At 46.9% G+C, this 15,694-nt stretch overlaps 1 protein-coding gene across 1 annotated transcript in view; it reads right to left on the bottom strand.

Annotated features, from left to right (window-relative positions):
* LOC143792957 (uncharacterized) overlaps positions 1–15,172 on the bottom strand; it is a 34,283-nt gene extending 19,111 nt beyond the window's left edge. Inside the window, exons 1-5 of the mRNA XM_077279473.1 lie at positions 14,594–15,172; positions 10,922–11,008; positions 5,952–6,185; positions 4,839–4,861; positions 1,030–1,166 (exon numbers count right to left, since the gene is read on the bottom strand). Of these exons, the coding sequence (XP_077135588.1) occupies positions 1,030–1,166; positions 4,839–4,861; positions 5,952–6,185; positions 10,922–11,008; positions 14,594–15,067 (955 nt within the window). The 5' untranslated portion in view covers positions 15,068–15,172. The remainder of the gene's footprint in view (positions 1–1,029; positions 1,167–4,838; positions 4,862–5,951; positions 6,186–10,921; positions 11,009–14,593) is intronic.
* Between the last annotated feature and the right edge of the window lie 522 nt (positions 15,173–15,694).

Here is a 15,694-nt window from a genome sequence, read left to right as displayed (position 1 = left end):
TTTTTTTTTTTTTTTTTAAATGAGGACACAAAATACACAATATCTGAACATCCCTTTATCAATTGCGTTTGGTAAAATCCAAGTTACTGAGCAAAAGAAACTAGGATAGCTCATCAATGTCTGGCTAGAGTCCGACATCCCCGCTGATCAGTTCTGTGTCGGCGGGTGCAACTACTTCTTTGCGGAGCTGCTCTGTCTTCTTGTTGTGGTCGCGGCAGCGTACTGCACACCTGCCCCCCATTGATTTATATAGAAGGTGGATGTGTAGTACCGGTCAGATGGAGCAGATCCAATTGAGCAGTTCCCACCAGCGGCCACAAACAGTGCACAGCTGACCGGTGGAGGTGTGGAACTCGGACCTGACCAATCAGACACTGATGACCTATCCCAAGGATAGGAGAGATGGCTATCCAAAAAGTCAATAATTCTTTAATCTTGTATCCATTAAAAACACACAAGGATTTTAAATCCCTTGTGTGTCGTTTTAATAGATACAAGATTAAAGAATTATTGACTTTTACTTACCTTTTGGATGTGCCACCTCTTCAGTCTTCCCTTGGTTCGTTACTGCTGTGCTGCACCAGCCAGAGACATGGCACCCTTTGGTTCGATCCTCTTTCCCACATTGGAACAAGCTCCTTCACCTTTCCTTTTTATTCTAAGGATAGGTCATCAATGAAAAAGTAGTGGACCACCTCTTTAAAGCTAGATGTTAGCTGTGTAGTACAGCCAGCGGCTACAGGTATTGATGTAGGCTAGGCTACAGAGACCACGTCACACAAGTCCAAAGGGTAAATTAAGAACAGCCGCAGCCACTCAATATTCTACTTTATTTATATAACAAACTTAAAAAAATAAATGACTATAATATATTTCAACACCTCCAAGAACATTACAGCAATGTAAATCATTATTTAACCTTAAAAAAAATAAAGTTTAGCACCAACAACATAAGGACATTAATAAGGAAGGGAGCAATTAAATAAAGACTGCAATAGATTACACTAAAAAGCTATAAGAGCTGCTAACCCTTGGAGCCGCTTGTAATTTTCAGTGTCGTCACAGCATCTAGTACAGCCTGCACATCTACACACTGTGGCTCGAATCTCGACACATCTTCACTGTGATCAGCACAGAACTCCATAAGCTCAAGGTTAGATTTCATCCTGTAATAGGGATAAATCTGTAAAAATACAACAACTCACAGGGAAAAACCATAGAGCCAACTGGAAATTCTAAAGGGATATTGTGATTCAGCAGCAGAATTAAAGGGAGTCCAGTCACCAGATTTAGTAAGCGCTGCGGAATATGTTGGCGCTATATAAAGATTATTATATAGTGCTCTTTCATATGTCAGTGATCGGTCCGATGTCGGATCACAATGCACAGACTAGCCGCACAGCTCCTGACTTGAGCGCGACTGTTTCAAACATATATGAAGCTGTAATTATTGGTTCAGGAGATGTGAGGCCAATCTATACATTGTGATCCGACATCAGACAGATTATAACGGACAAATAAGAGCCCTTATGCTTCTGAATATAAAGACGACTTCTCTGCTGCAGCTCTGCTAGTCCTCTCTGTGATGCTCTAACGCTGCCTGCACCGCTGAGTGACAGCATTCAGTCTACACTGCACACAGGCAGAAAGCTGCCGATCTATGAATATGATCACGAATATGAGAGATTATATACACAAGATGCTCATCATGGAGAGGAATTGCAGAGCTGCAGAAGATTAGTGCTTTAGTAAAATGACAGCAAGTAGTCCAGTAAGAGACAGCACTGGAATCAGGGTCTCAGACCCTACTTTAGGCTGCCCTCAAGTGGAACAGCAAAAATCTGGTGACAGCTTGCACAAGACCATGTAAGCATGAATCAGTTTGGTTATTTTTAATAGTAGTCAGCTGCCTCTAAACTTTTATCACTGACTGCCTCCTTTGGCCTCACTCAATGGTCCTCTGAGGCCACTCACAAAGATGGCCACACGCTGGACCTCGTCTTCACCCGCCTCTGCTCCCTTACTAATCTCACTAACTCACCCCTCCCCTTGTCTGACCACAACCTACTGACATTCTCTTCCCTCTCCTAGTGTGCAACCCCCACTCCACGAACTCCCTCGCAGAAATCTCAAACATCTCAACTTACAATCACTCTGAGTCCCTTCTCCCTCTTACCGACATAGCCTCCCTTCATGACGCAGATGCTGCTGCTTTTTATAACGCCACAATAACAGCAACACTCAATTCGGCCGCCCCGCTCATGCACAGCAAAACTCGTACAGTCAACAGGCAGCCCTGGCTGACTAGCCTGACTAAAGAACTGAGACGGGCTTCCAGGATCGCTGAGCGGAGATGGAAGCGATCCCGCTCTGCTGACCACTTCACCGCATACAAGCAGTCCCTCGCCAGCTTCAAATCCGCGCTCACTGCCGCAAAATAAACTTACTTCTCATCTCTCATATCCTCCCTGTCTCACAACCCTAAACAGCTTTTCAACACTTTCAATTCTCTACTCCGTCCCCCTGCACCCCCTCCCTCCCCTCTCATTTCTGCTGAAGACTTTGCCTCTTTCTTTAAACAGAAGATCGATACGATCAGAGAAAAATTTGGCCCACAGCGCCCACTGCCCCTCTTAGCTGCTCACCCCTGCTCCTCCAAAACCAGCTTCTCCACCATGACAGAAGATCAGCTCTCCACCCTCCTGTCAAGATCACACCTCACCACCTGCCCGCTCGACCCGCTCCCGTCCCACCTCATCCCTAACCTTTCCACGGTCTTCATCCCAACCCTAACTCACCTCTTCAACCTCTCACTCACAACAGGTGTCTTCCCCTCATCCTTCAAACATGCCAAGATCACACCCATCCTCAAAAAGCCCTCCCTCGACCCATCCTCTGTGTCTAGCTATCACCCGATATCTCTTCTTCCTTATGCCTCCAAATTGCTGGAGCAGCACATCCATCTTGAACTGTCCTCTCACCTCTCCTCCTGCTCCCTCTTTGATCGATTACAATCTGGCTTCCGTTCCCATCACTCAACTGAAACTGCCCTAACTAAAGTCACCAATGACCTACTAACAGCCAGGAACAAGCGACACTACTCTGTCCTCCTTCTCTTGGACCTGTCTTCTGCCTTTGACACTGTGGACCACTCCCTTCTGTTACAAATCCTCTCATCTCTTGGCATCACAGACTTGGCCCTTTCCTGGATCTCATCATATCTGACAGATCGGACATTCAGTGTCTCCCTCCGCCACACCACCTCCTCACCTCGCCCCCTGTCAGTCGGTGTTCCTCAAGGCTCTGTTCTAGGACCCCCACTCTTCTCCATCTACACCTTCGGTCTGGGACAGCTCATAGAATCCCACGGTATGCAGTACCATCTCTATGCTGATGACACAGATCTACCTATCTGGACCTGACCTCACCTCCTTACTTACCAAAATCTCACACTGTCTGCTATTTCAGCCTTCTTTTCTGCTCGCTTTCTACAACTGAACATGGACAAAACAGAATTCATCATCTTTCCCCCATCTCACTCTACCCCTCCAACAGACCTATCCATCAATGTCAATGGCTGCTCACTTTCCCCAGTACCACACGCCCGGTGCCTCGGGGTGATCCTTGACTCTGCTCTCTCTTTCAAGCCACATATCCAAGCCCTTGCCTCCTCCTGCCGCCTCAAACTCAAAAACATTTCCCGGATCCGCGCATTCCTTGACCGCGACACCGCAAAAACACTAGTGCATGCCCTTATCTCCCGCCTCGACTACTGCAACCTCCTACTCTCTGGACTCCCCTCTAGCACTCTGGCACCACTCCAATCCATCCTACACTCTGCTGCTCGACTAATCTACCTGTCTCCCCGCTATTCCCCAGCCTCTCCCCTATGCCAAGCCCTTCACTGGCTTCCTATCGCCCAGCGACTCCAGTTCAAAACCCTCACAATGACCTACAAAGCCATCCACAACCTATCTCCTCCATACATCTGTGACATGATCTCCTGGTACCTACCAACACGCAACCTCCGATCCTCTCAAGACCTCCTTCTCTACTCCCCTCTCATGTCTTCTTCCCACAACCGCATCCAAGACTTCTCCCGTGCTTCCCCCATACTCTGGAACTCTCTACCCCAGCACATCAGACTCTCGACTACCATAGAAACTTTCAAAAAGAACCTGAAGACTCACCTCTTCCGAAAAGCCTACAGCCTGCAGTGATCCTGAACCTACTGAACCGCCGCACAACCAGCTCTACCCTCTCCTAGTGTATCATCACCCATCCCCTGCAGACTGAGCCCTCACGGGCAGGGTCCTCCCTCCTTATGTACCCGTGTGCCTTGTTTTTGCTCATGTTTAATGTATTTGTCTATATTTGCCCCGTATTTCACATGTAAAGCGCCATGGAATAAATGGCGCTATAAAAATTAATAATAATAATAATAATAATAATAATAATAATAATAATAATAATAGTGCAAGTAATAAATCAGGTAAGTAACGAGGTGAGTTAAGACCCACCCTCCTGCCTGCATCTCGCTATTAGGGCTCATTTCCACATGCGAGGCACACGTCCGTATCTCGCATGTGGAAACCAAGCTCTGGCGCCGGCACTTTGGAGCGGAGCTGTGCAGCTCCATGTGTTCCTATGCGGCCGCACGCTCCGCTCCTGAGTGCCGGCTCCACAGCTTGGTTTCCACATGCGAGATACGGACGTGTGCCTCGCATGTGGAAATGAGCCCTTAGAGGAATAAACGTATAAATAATAATAATAAAAATAATAATAAAAAATAATAAGTTGCAAAATAGAATGGGGCTAGGGATGGCTAGAACACATACCTTTTATTTAGGCCACAAGCCACCTGTAAATGGAAAGAAATAAGGTTAATTGAAATACATAAGCACAGCACCTGATAGTGTGACTAAAGCCGCATTCACACCTTCAGTATTTTACCTCAGTATCCAAGTCAAAACCAGGAGTGGGTGATAAATACAGCAGTGGTGACATGTTTCTATTATACTTTTCCTCTGATTGTTCCTCTCCAGGTTTTGGCTTACAAATACGGAGGTAAAATACTGACCAAATACTGAAAGTGTGAACATGGCCTAAAGGTCCCCATACACATTAGATACAAGTCAGCCACGTATGGAGGCGGAAGTGATGAGTAACAAAGCAGTTAGCCATTTATTGTGTATGGTCAGCTTAAAAGTTTTCCGGTTTCAGAAAACACCTGTCCCCCCATTTCTACACACACTTTACACACCTTCCTAGGTCCAGCACAGAGCCTCTGCTGCTCCAATTGTCCGATTGTCTGCAGCATGGACTTGACATTAACAGAGCTGCAGCCAGTGAGCTCAATGGCTCTGCCAGAATTGACAACACAAGCTGCTGAGCAGCAGTCACAGACAACAGGAGCAGCGGCTCAGCACTGGACCTGGGGAGGGCGAGTGAAGACGTTTTCTTTTTCTAAAGAAAATGGTAGCCAGGCGACCTGACACATGGCCACAACACAAATGTTTAGATCATAACACATGTATGTGGATTTGTTATATCCTCTAGGAGCATGTATGCGAGATGTGTCAATAGGTTTCTTTAGGAGGCAACATTATTAAAGTATTCGCAACATTTATGATATGCAGGGCATACATGACAAATCTTGTCGTGCGTCTCCTTATCTACCTGCATCACATAAGACTACGCAAAGTTAGTTTGGGTCAGGAGATCCGCGGTCAGGCTGAAAATTGCAACTATACTGTGGGTAAGTGAATACAGGTACCTTAGGGTTATGCAAGTTAGCTCTAAGGCTCCAGAGACACACATTTCTAAGTAGCAGGACATGTGTAATCCAAAATGTGACAAGAGGCATATGCAAGCTTCTTTTAGCAAACGGTTATAAATGAATACACCCTACACCCCGGCAACTACCAGAAGTAGTGACAGTGCTGCATTACCTTAAGGAAGCTGCTTGGATCATAGTTATCCACAATGCTTTCACAATCCTTTAGAAGGCTTTCAACAGTTGTTTTGTGATGAGCTTTTGTTACTTTCCGTACTTCATCGCGCTTTTTAGATGTGGCTTGCTGCTGTTTAATCAAGTCCAGAAGTTGTTTCTTCTTGAAATCCAGAGCTTTCTGCACTTCGGCAAAAGAGGCCATGACTGCGTCTTCATTTACTTTTAGAGTGGACTAAAATAAAATCAGATACAATTCAGGCATCAGGATACACATATTATACAAAACACTTCAAATAATGTCAGTGGGGCTTATTTATCAAAGCTGATTCTTAGACAGTGTAAACTTGATTTTAATATGCACTGGTCAGAGTTTACACCACTTAGGCTACTTTCACACATCAGGCGGATCAGTCAAAAAAATCTCTCTGGAACAGAAAGTCACTGTATTCGGGTGAAAACCAAAAAACGGATCCGTTGAATCAGTTTTTCACCATTTGCCACGGATCTGTTTTTTTTTTTTTTTTTTAATAAAATTAGCCGGATTGTGCCTGAAACAGAAAGGTTACACCCCCCCATGGTCATGAGAAGCATCTAACACGTAATAAAAATGGTGCAAGTCATCAAAGACCGTTTTATGCTGCAAATTATGCCGTAATTCTGGCACATTCATAAATATATCCCAATATCTCAGAATGTAGAACATAACATATGTCAGTCACCAGTAGTTTATTTCTGCACATATCTAAATGTACATTTTACTGCACAGAGAAATACTTAGATATCACTTACCGCAGAGCGGTCCAATCTAAAGGTTTCGCAGGTTAAAAATAAAAAAAGAACAATTAACTTAGAAATCAGAACATGAGACACAATTCCTGTTTTACACTAAAGGGAATCAGTCAACAGATTTTTGCTAATTAATTTGAGCGCAGGATAAGTGTAGGGACAGAGATCCCGATTCCAGGGATGTGTTTTATCAGATCATAGCTGGACTAGGTGTCACATGCAAGACAGTCCAGCTAATCTGTGCAACCCCTCCCCCAGCACTGATTGGCAGCTTGCAGACAGTGTACACAGAAGGCTGCCAATCAGAGGTGTGGGCGGGGTTATACAGGGCTCATTCTGACCATCTACAGCAGAGAAAGACCATAATTACTCGGGCTGCTACTCATGAGGAGGTTTTTGTGAGTTTTTGATGCCAAGTATTTTCACTGCATCTAAAACGCAGCATCTCACAATTGCACATCAGGAAAGTGGATGGGATTTATAAAGATCTTCTGCTCACTGTTTTTTTTCCCCAGTGTAAACTCTCCTGCGGTGCACCTTTCAAGTCTGCAACATGTTAATTTCCCTTGAGATTTATGTGCAGGTTTTCCCTATAGACTTGCAGTAGATGCAGAAATTCCACACATTAATTTTTAGTGCATTTCCGCAGCGGGAAGGCATCAAAACTGCATGTAATCCCACATGACTATCAAACTTGTGCTAAAACCTAATACAAGGATAAAAAAAACAAACAAAAAAACAAAGCAGCTTTGTATAGAACATGACATACCAATAAGAAAAAAAAGCAGTAAAAAAAACTAAAAATGAATGGAAAAAAAAACAACACATCTAATCTGATTTAGTTAATTTGTGCAGAAAATCTGCAGCATCAAAAACTCACAATGTCACTCATCATGGGAACGTACCCTTATGGTCCCAACTCCCACTGTCTAACATGGATGGATCACACACCAAAGTGTCTTCTTGAGAGGCGCATTTCCGCTTCACTGGCGAAGGTTGAAACCTTTTCTGCTTTTTCACTCATGTTTTATTAGAGTTAGAATCTTCTCGCTAACCGGTAAGGTCTGATGTTCACGATGTGCTAGGCCCCCAAGATCATGAATGGACCTAGGTGCTTTAGGCTCCTCGATATTCATGGTGGACTTAATGGCTTTAATCAATTTGTCCCCAAGTTCTTTACCAGAAAACAAGGCCAAGCTGCTTCACCCTCATCGGAGGAGACCTATTCCCGTTCATCCGAATCTGGGGCTACAAGCTGGAGAGCGCACCGTTAAGTGCACACCAGGTATTCTTCTCCAGTGCACACTGACAGGGTGCTCTCCTGCCATCTTAGAACTTCTGATAGGAGCTGGAGAACGAGCGCACCTTCACTGTGCATATTGCACAGGCAACAATCTTCCGAAATTCCGTCAGACTTGACAACCGAGACATATGCTCAGTAGAGAAGGGACTATCCAATCCCCTGAAATGGGCATCAGTGATGACACTTCATTTCAGAGAGACAAACAAAGGCTGCAGCAGTGACCGCAGCCTTAGCCCCCCCACCCCCGGACACGTCGCTTGAGTATCCTGGCATGCACGGAGATTTTCAAACAAAGTCATCAAAAAAGGAAGTTGTAAAAAAAATATAAAGAATTTGTCTAGTGAGTGAACAGTAGGGACTTTTTAACTAAAGTATATTACGACGTTAAATAGATAGGCTTTTAGGATGACAAATAATGTGTTTTGGACCACCCCTTTATTAACAGATGTAATTTCGAAGGTAAATGTAGGTGATTATTCACATTATTTTCTCTATACATGACTGACCATGTTTTATTCCATTCACCTGGCAATTTGGCTTCCCACAATGCACATTCCTTGTGCTTAGTTTTAGCGACACTTTCTAGATCTGTCTAGATTTGGAGGAAGAATTGGATCTTCAGAGTGATCCACCTTTGAGGCTGTGGGCTTGTCCATCCTGATGACCTAGGAATCACTAGAAGCTACCCTTCTGAAGTGCCCACACTGAGTCAAACTCCGCTGACCAGTACCACAGTGCCGGCAGATGGTGGAAAAGGTGAGGCCTTTAACACCAACATGCCCCATGCCACAACAGTCCAAACACTCTGCGCTATCTGGGGCGGCACGCCGTCTTCACTGAAGCACTTACACCGCCGCCCCATAGTCATGCACTCCTTACCAGCGTCCCACTTGTCTGACCCTAGGAAGAGAAGTGGACAAGGTCTCTTCTCCCCGGACAAACACCAAAGAACAGCAAACCACTGATGTGATTGGAGAGATTATTCCTTTTCATTCTATTGGTTTCCTGTCCTTGAAGGGCAGATCCCCTCTCTCTGAGGTACTGACAAGGTTAAAAGAAGAAAGATGGATGCTATCAAAACTGTACCAAGCAGTCCAGTAAATGACATCTCTGGAATCAGGCTCTCAGTCCTTAAATTCATACGCCTGGCCACATTGCTACTAGAAGTGAGCAGCTTTACTCAATACAAGTGACGAGCGAGGCTGCTTACGTCTAGTCGGAATGGGGTCGGAAGTATGCATCTCTCGTAGTTGTGGTCACGACTACCCAAGCCTCACCGCCGGCACTAGATAATTACGACACTACACAATGTAAGAATTCACAAGTTGCAGTCACATAAAGTGAGCGCAGACTTGCCTGCCAAACCTGGACATCCACTTTAAAGGGAACCTGTCACCCCGTTTTTTTGGTATGAGATAAAAATACTGTTAAATAGGGCCTGAGCTGAGCATTACAATAGTGTAGTTTGTGGACCCCGATTCCCCACCTATGCTGCCGAAATACGTTACCAAAGTAGTCGTTTTCGCCTGTCAATCAGGCTGGTCTGGTCAAAAGGGCATGTTGTCTTCCCCCAGATTTTGCGTAGTTTTCCGTTGGTGGCGTAGTGGTGTGCGCATGCCCAAGGTCCCGAATCCTCTGCCAGGAGAGTGAAAAGAGCGCGCTGTTCGTTATTTCATTGGTGATCGGTGGGCGCGGCCATCTTCCTTTGGCCACGCGTGCGCAGAAGCGGCGCTCTGCTGGCCGCGGCTTCAGGAAAATGGCCGCCGCGATATCCATCTGCGCACGCGCTGCATCCCGCAGCCATTTTCCTGAAGCCGCGGCCAGCAGAGCGCCGCTTCTGCGCACGCGCGGCCAAAGGAAGATGGCCGCGCCCACCGATCACCAATGAAATAACGAACAGCGCGCTCTTTTAAATCCCCTGGCAGAGGATTCGGGACCTTGGGCATGCGCACACCACTACGCCACCAACGGAAAACTACGCAAAATCTGGGGGAAGACAACACGCCCTTTTGACCAGACCAGCCTGATTGACAGGCGAAAACGGAGACTTTGCAAAGGTATTTCGGCAACTTAGGTGGGTAATAAACGCATAACAAACACACTAATGTAACGCCCACCTCTGCCCCTATTTAACGCTATTTTTATCCCATCTTCCAAAAACGTGGTGACAGGTTCCCTTTAAAGGGAATCTGTCACCCCAAAAATTGTATATAAGCTGCGGCCACCGGCATCAGGGGCTTATCTACAGCATTCTGTAATGCTGCAGAAGCCCCCGATGTAACCTGAAAGGTAATAAAAAAACCAGTTTATATTATACTCACCCAGGGGCGGTCCCGATGCAGTTCTGGTCCGATGGGCGTCGCAGTCCGGCGCCTCCCATCTTCATAGGATGACGTCCTCTTCTTGTATTCACGCCGCGGCTCCTGCGCAGGCGTACTTTGTCTGTCCTGTGGAGGGCAGAGTAAAGTACTGCAGTGCGCAGGCGCTGGGCCTCTGACCTTTTCCGGCGCCTGCGCACTGCAGTAGTTTGCGCTGCCCTTAACAGGACAAACAAAGTACGCCGGCGCAGGAGCCACAGCATGAAGACAAGAAGAGGACGACATCGTATGAAGATAGGAGGCGCTGGACCCGGACCAGCAGCGGGACCGCCCCTGGGTGAGTATAATCTAACCTCTTTTTCTCATCTTTCAGGATACATCGGGGGCTTATCTACAGCAATACAGAATGCTGTAGATAAGCCCGATGCTGGTGGGCTTAGCTCAAATATGATTTTTGGGGTGATATTCCCTTTAAGTACTGAAGATCTGAGACAACAAAATATTTCAGTGTATACAGGGTGCCATTTTTCTGTACACCAATTATCAGAGCATACAACGTACTTCAGTGTCATTCTCATCTTCAGATATTTCGGTTCCAAGTCTTTCATGTATTTCACGGAGCGACTTCAAACTGTTGAAAAACAGAAGCTAGAAAATAGAAAAAAAAATAAGAACATGAGCCACACAAGCCAGATATTTTATATATTAGCAAAACGGTCAGCAGATTTCACAACACAAACTGCGTACATACACATCTTACTATATTTGGTCAATCGTTTAATCAACTTGCCCCTAATGTGATGGCTGGAGCGGCTCCTTTTTGGTGCGGGAGAGGTTAGGTGACATTGATGATATTGCTACTTGTAACTGCTTTTCCAGATTTGCATCAGTCTGGAGCACAAATTACTTTTTGCACTGATGAGTTTTCTGAAAACTTCACCGCAGCTAGTTGTACCGAACACAAATGTATATTACACGGCATGTCATCACTGCTCACATAACATTTATAGAACTCAAGAAGTGGGAGGTCTGCAGAATATACATCACACAGGAGACACGGGGCCGCGGCCCAGACACCACGTAGGAGACACTGGGCGGTGGCATAAAGATCACAGGAGATGTCTCCACCGCGGTCCTCTTCTGTGGGACCGGAGCGCATTGTGAGCTAACTGCACACACAAAGAACACTGACTGGCACCATCAGAAGTGGGGAGGTCAGGGACAATGGCATCTCCACACTATTAAAGTTAAAGCATTTCTTATACAGGTTCAAAGATAAGCGGAAATAAGCGGCACATCCGTCTAATGATAATTTTTTCGTATTTCATGCTGTATTAAAGATTAATTAAAAACATGGAGTAAAAAAAAAATATATAAAACCTGGTGCGTTTCTGGCGTCTAACCTCCCATTGTCTCGGGATATGGCAGGATATACAGAGTGAACTAATTAACTAGCTCTGAGCCAATTACAACATGGATGGAAAATCATTGTGAAGCATGAATTTATATATCCTTGTATTACTTGAATTTCATATTTTTCATAATGTGATATAAAGCCAGCATAATTCAGCTTATCAACTGCAGCTTAGTTTCTGATCGCCGCAATCTCGGGAGTCTGTGTTGCAGCAGTTTACATTATGTAGTTACAGAATTGTTTATGATAAATGGTTGTATAAGGTTTTGTTTGTCTATCACACATTCTTCTTGTAAATTAGCCTCATTAGCATGATGGATCCACGTGACCAGAGGATTACACCTGTTCTTTATGCTTTACAATGATTTTCCATCATGGGGTCTAAGGGGTAACATCTCTCCTTGTTGATAGTGGCATGTCAGTGTAAGGAGACTTATAGGCCTGGCAATGCTCCTGTGGGAAATTAAATTTGTAAATGGTGTCTTCAGAAAGCAGGAAGACGACTTAACTCGCCACCTATTGGAAGCAGCAATCCTAGAAGTCAATATCGACCCTTTAATGAGCTTAAGGAAATCTTTCTTTATTGCGGGCGGTTTCCTTGCACTGCCAAAGTGAGAAATGCCCCTAAGGGTACCGTCACACAGTGCAATTTTGATCGCTACGACGGTACGATTCGTGACGTTCTAGCGATATCGTTACGATATCGCAGTGTCTGACACGCAGCAGCGATCAGGGACCCTGCTGAGAATCGTACGTCGTAGCAGATCGTATGGAACTTTCTTTCGTCGCTTGATCACCCGCTGACATCGCTGGATCGTTGTGTGTGACAGCGATCCAGCGATGTGTTCGCTTGTAACCAGGGTAAACATCGGGTAACTAAGCGCAGGGCCGCGCTTAGTAACCCGATGTTTACCGTGGTTACCAGCGTAAAAGTAAAAAAAAAAAAACCGTACACGCTCACCATCTGATGTCCGTCCGGTCCCTTGCCGTCCGCTTCCCGCTCTGACTGTCTGCCGGCCGGAAAGTGAGAGCAGATCACAGCGGTGACGTCACCGCTGCACTCTGCTCTCACTGTACGGCCGGATCTGTTAGAGCAGGAAGCAGACGGCAAGGGACCTGACGGACATCAGATGGTGAGCATGTACGGTTTGTTTTTTTTTACTTTTACGCTGGTAACCACGGTAAACATCGGGTTACTAAGCGCGGCCCTGCGCTTAGTTACCCGATGTTTACCCTGGTTACCCGGGGACTTCGGCATCGCTCCAGCGCCGTGATTGCAACGTGTGACCGCAGTCTACGACGCTGGAGCGATAATCATACGATCGCTGCGACGTCACGGATCGTGCCGTCGTAGCAATCAAAATTGCACTGTGACGGTACCCTTAGGCCGGTTTCACACGTCAGTGGCTCTGGTACGTGTAGTGACCGTTTTCTCACGTACCGGAGACACTGACACACGAAGACAAATTAAAAAGAATGTGTCTCTGCAGAGATCAGTGATTTTTCCCGGACCGTGTGTCCGTTTGCAAAACACGGAGACATGTCAGTGTTCGTGGGAGCGCACGGATCACACGGACCCATTAAAGTCAATGGGTCCGTGTAAACACGTACCGCACAGGGATGCTGTCCGTGTGACATCCGTGTGCGGTCAATGTGCGTTTTTCCTGTCATAAGGTTAAAATTGTAAAAATTGTTGCAATACACGGACAGCACATGGACCTTAAAAATGTACTCACGGACATCACACGGATCCCACACGGATGGCCTATGTGAGCACACGGACACAGATAACTGTTTTCTCCGGTACCGTAAGTATCTGGACGTGCGAGACTGGCCTTACTGGGTTGTCTTGTGTTGTCGAAGTGAACCACTCAGACTCCATCTTGACTGCCAGGGTGCGGTGGGCTCCTGAATGATTGACATTCAGAATAGAGGCATCGTCACACTGCTGGTCTGCAGCAGCGGAGGAGCGCAAGAGCACTGAAGACCACCAACTGTGAAACACCGGCCGAGGACCTTCTCAAATGAGGAGCCACCGGGGACCATCTCTGACTGACAGGCCTCTTCATACGCACACACATCTGAGACAGATCCTGGTCGGAGGTTCAAAACATGATTGACTCTGAAAAGTTGCAGCGCTTCAGAATAATACAAACATGGTTGTAGTAATGCAGCCGGTGCCTGGTCCAAGCGGCATGAATCAGATTTCCTTTAAGATGATCAGACCACCCGTCCCTTTAAAAGGTTCTCCAGTATTATAGAGGAATATAAGAGGGGTCATTACATGCCTGGAGGCAGGGTGTTAGTTTTTACCCCCGCCATTAGACCTCCAATCGGTGCTTTATGACTGTGGACAGATGTTGTTAGAGCCAGGGAAGACCCCCGCCATTAGACCCCCATTTTATTAATGTGGACAGTCATAAAGCAATGATTTGGGGTCTGATGGCAGAGGGAACCAGTAGGAGGCCCCTGATCGCTCATTTTTTACCTACTCTAAATACAGGGTGTAATTCATTATAGGGAAAATGCAGGACTGGCCAGACCGATTATAAAGAGAGTAAACCAGAGGTCCACATTCATAATACACAGGAACAGCTGCAGCCTATGACTGATGTACATGAGGACTGCGCGGTCACCCAGCTTTCCCACACCCCTCACTGGTAGGTCTGGAGCTCTGCAGTGATACAGGATGATGGACGTCACATGATCAGCCAGAGGTACCGGCCAGGAGTCTGGGAGAGGAGTGCAGCCACGCTGGGAGTTGCAGTCCTGATATTAGATATCAGTGCAGTACTGACTATCACCACAAGAGGTCTCACCTTCTCCTCCTGGAAGACCATGTCCATCAGGTTGACGTTGTGGAAGATGCCCTGGTGGCGGAGGGATACGCACTTGCCGCAGCACGCCTCCTCACAGACCTTACAGAACAGCTCCAGCTTGTTCTCCGGATGCTCCGCACAGGGGCTCCTCCCCGAGCTGCCCCAGTCCGCGCTCCCGGCGCCCGCGGGCTCACTCTCCCTGACTTTTCCGTTCTGCGGTAACAGTCTGACAACCTCTGCCAATGTGGTGTTAACGGGCAGCGTTGTCAGCCCGCCCGAGAGGGCGCTCACTTTGCGGCAGAGCGGACAGGTCACGGTAACGTACTGGTCATTCCTGGGCTGAACCACTATGCTCCCCTGCGGGGTGGCGCAGTCCAGCACACAGCTCTTACAAAAGTTATGGGAGCAGCGAGGTAGCGTGACCGGCTCCCGGAAGACCCCCAGACACACGGCGCAGGTCAGGCTGGCCTCCATCGCCCGATAACAGGCAGTCAGTCGTGTAACGGACCGACAAAGGCGCCGCACCCAAGGGAAAGTGAAAGCAATAAGCTCGCTGCTTCCGGCACGTGATCTACGTCCAGAACACGTGGTTTGGCAGCGTAACGTGTTACGTACATAGGGGGCGGAGCCCGGCGTGTACATACAGGGGCGGAGCCTGGCGTGTACATACAGGGGCGGAGCCCGGCGTGTACATACAGGGGCGGAGCCCGGCGTATACAGGCAGGGGCGGAGCCCGGCGTATACAGGCAGAGGTGTATCTAGCCTTTCCTGCACCCAGGGCAAAGGATCAGTTTGGCACCTCCCCCATTTGAACCTTAAAGGGAACCTGTCGCCTGAATTTGGAGGGAACAATTTTCAGTCATATGGGCGGGGTTTTCGGGTGTTTGATTCACCCTTTCCTTACCGGCTGGCTGCAATATTGGATTGAAGTTCATTCTCTGTCCTCCGTAGTACACGCCTGTGTAAGGCAATATTGCCTTGTGCACGCGCAATATGCTTTGCCCAACTGCGGGCTCAGCTGAAAAGCATTAGTGCGTATGTGCCGGCGCACTATGTCCCGGAACACAGCGAACTACCCAAGTATTTTAATATATAAGAAAT

Source organism: Ranitomeya variabilis, chromosome 1 (assembly GCF_051348905.1).
Source record: "Ranitomeya variabilis isolate aRanVar5 chromosome 1, aRanVar5.hap1, whole genome shotgun sequence".
NCBI classification, from domain to species: domain Eukaryota; kingdom Metazoa; phylum Chordata; class Amphibia; order Anura; family Dendrobatidae; genus Ranitomeya; species Ranitomeya variabilis.
Note: the sequence above shows the minus strand (reverse complement) of the source record. Positions and strands in the feature narration are given on the sequence as shown.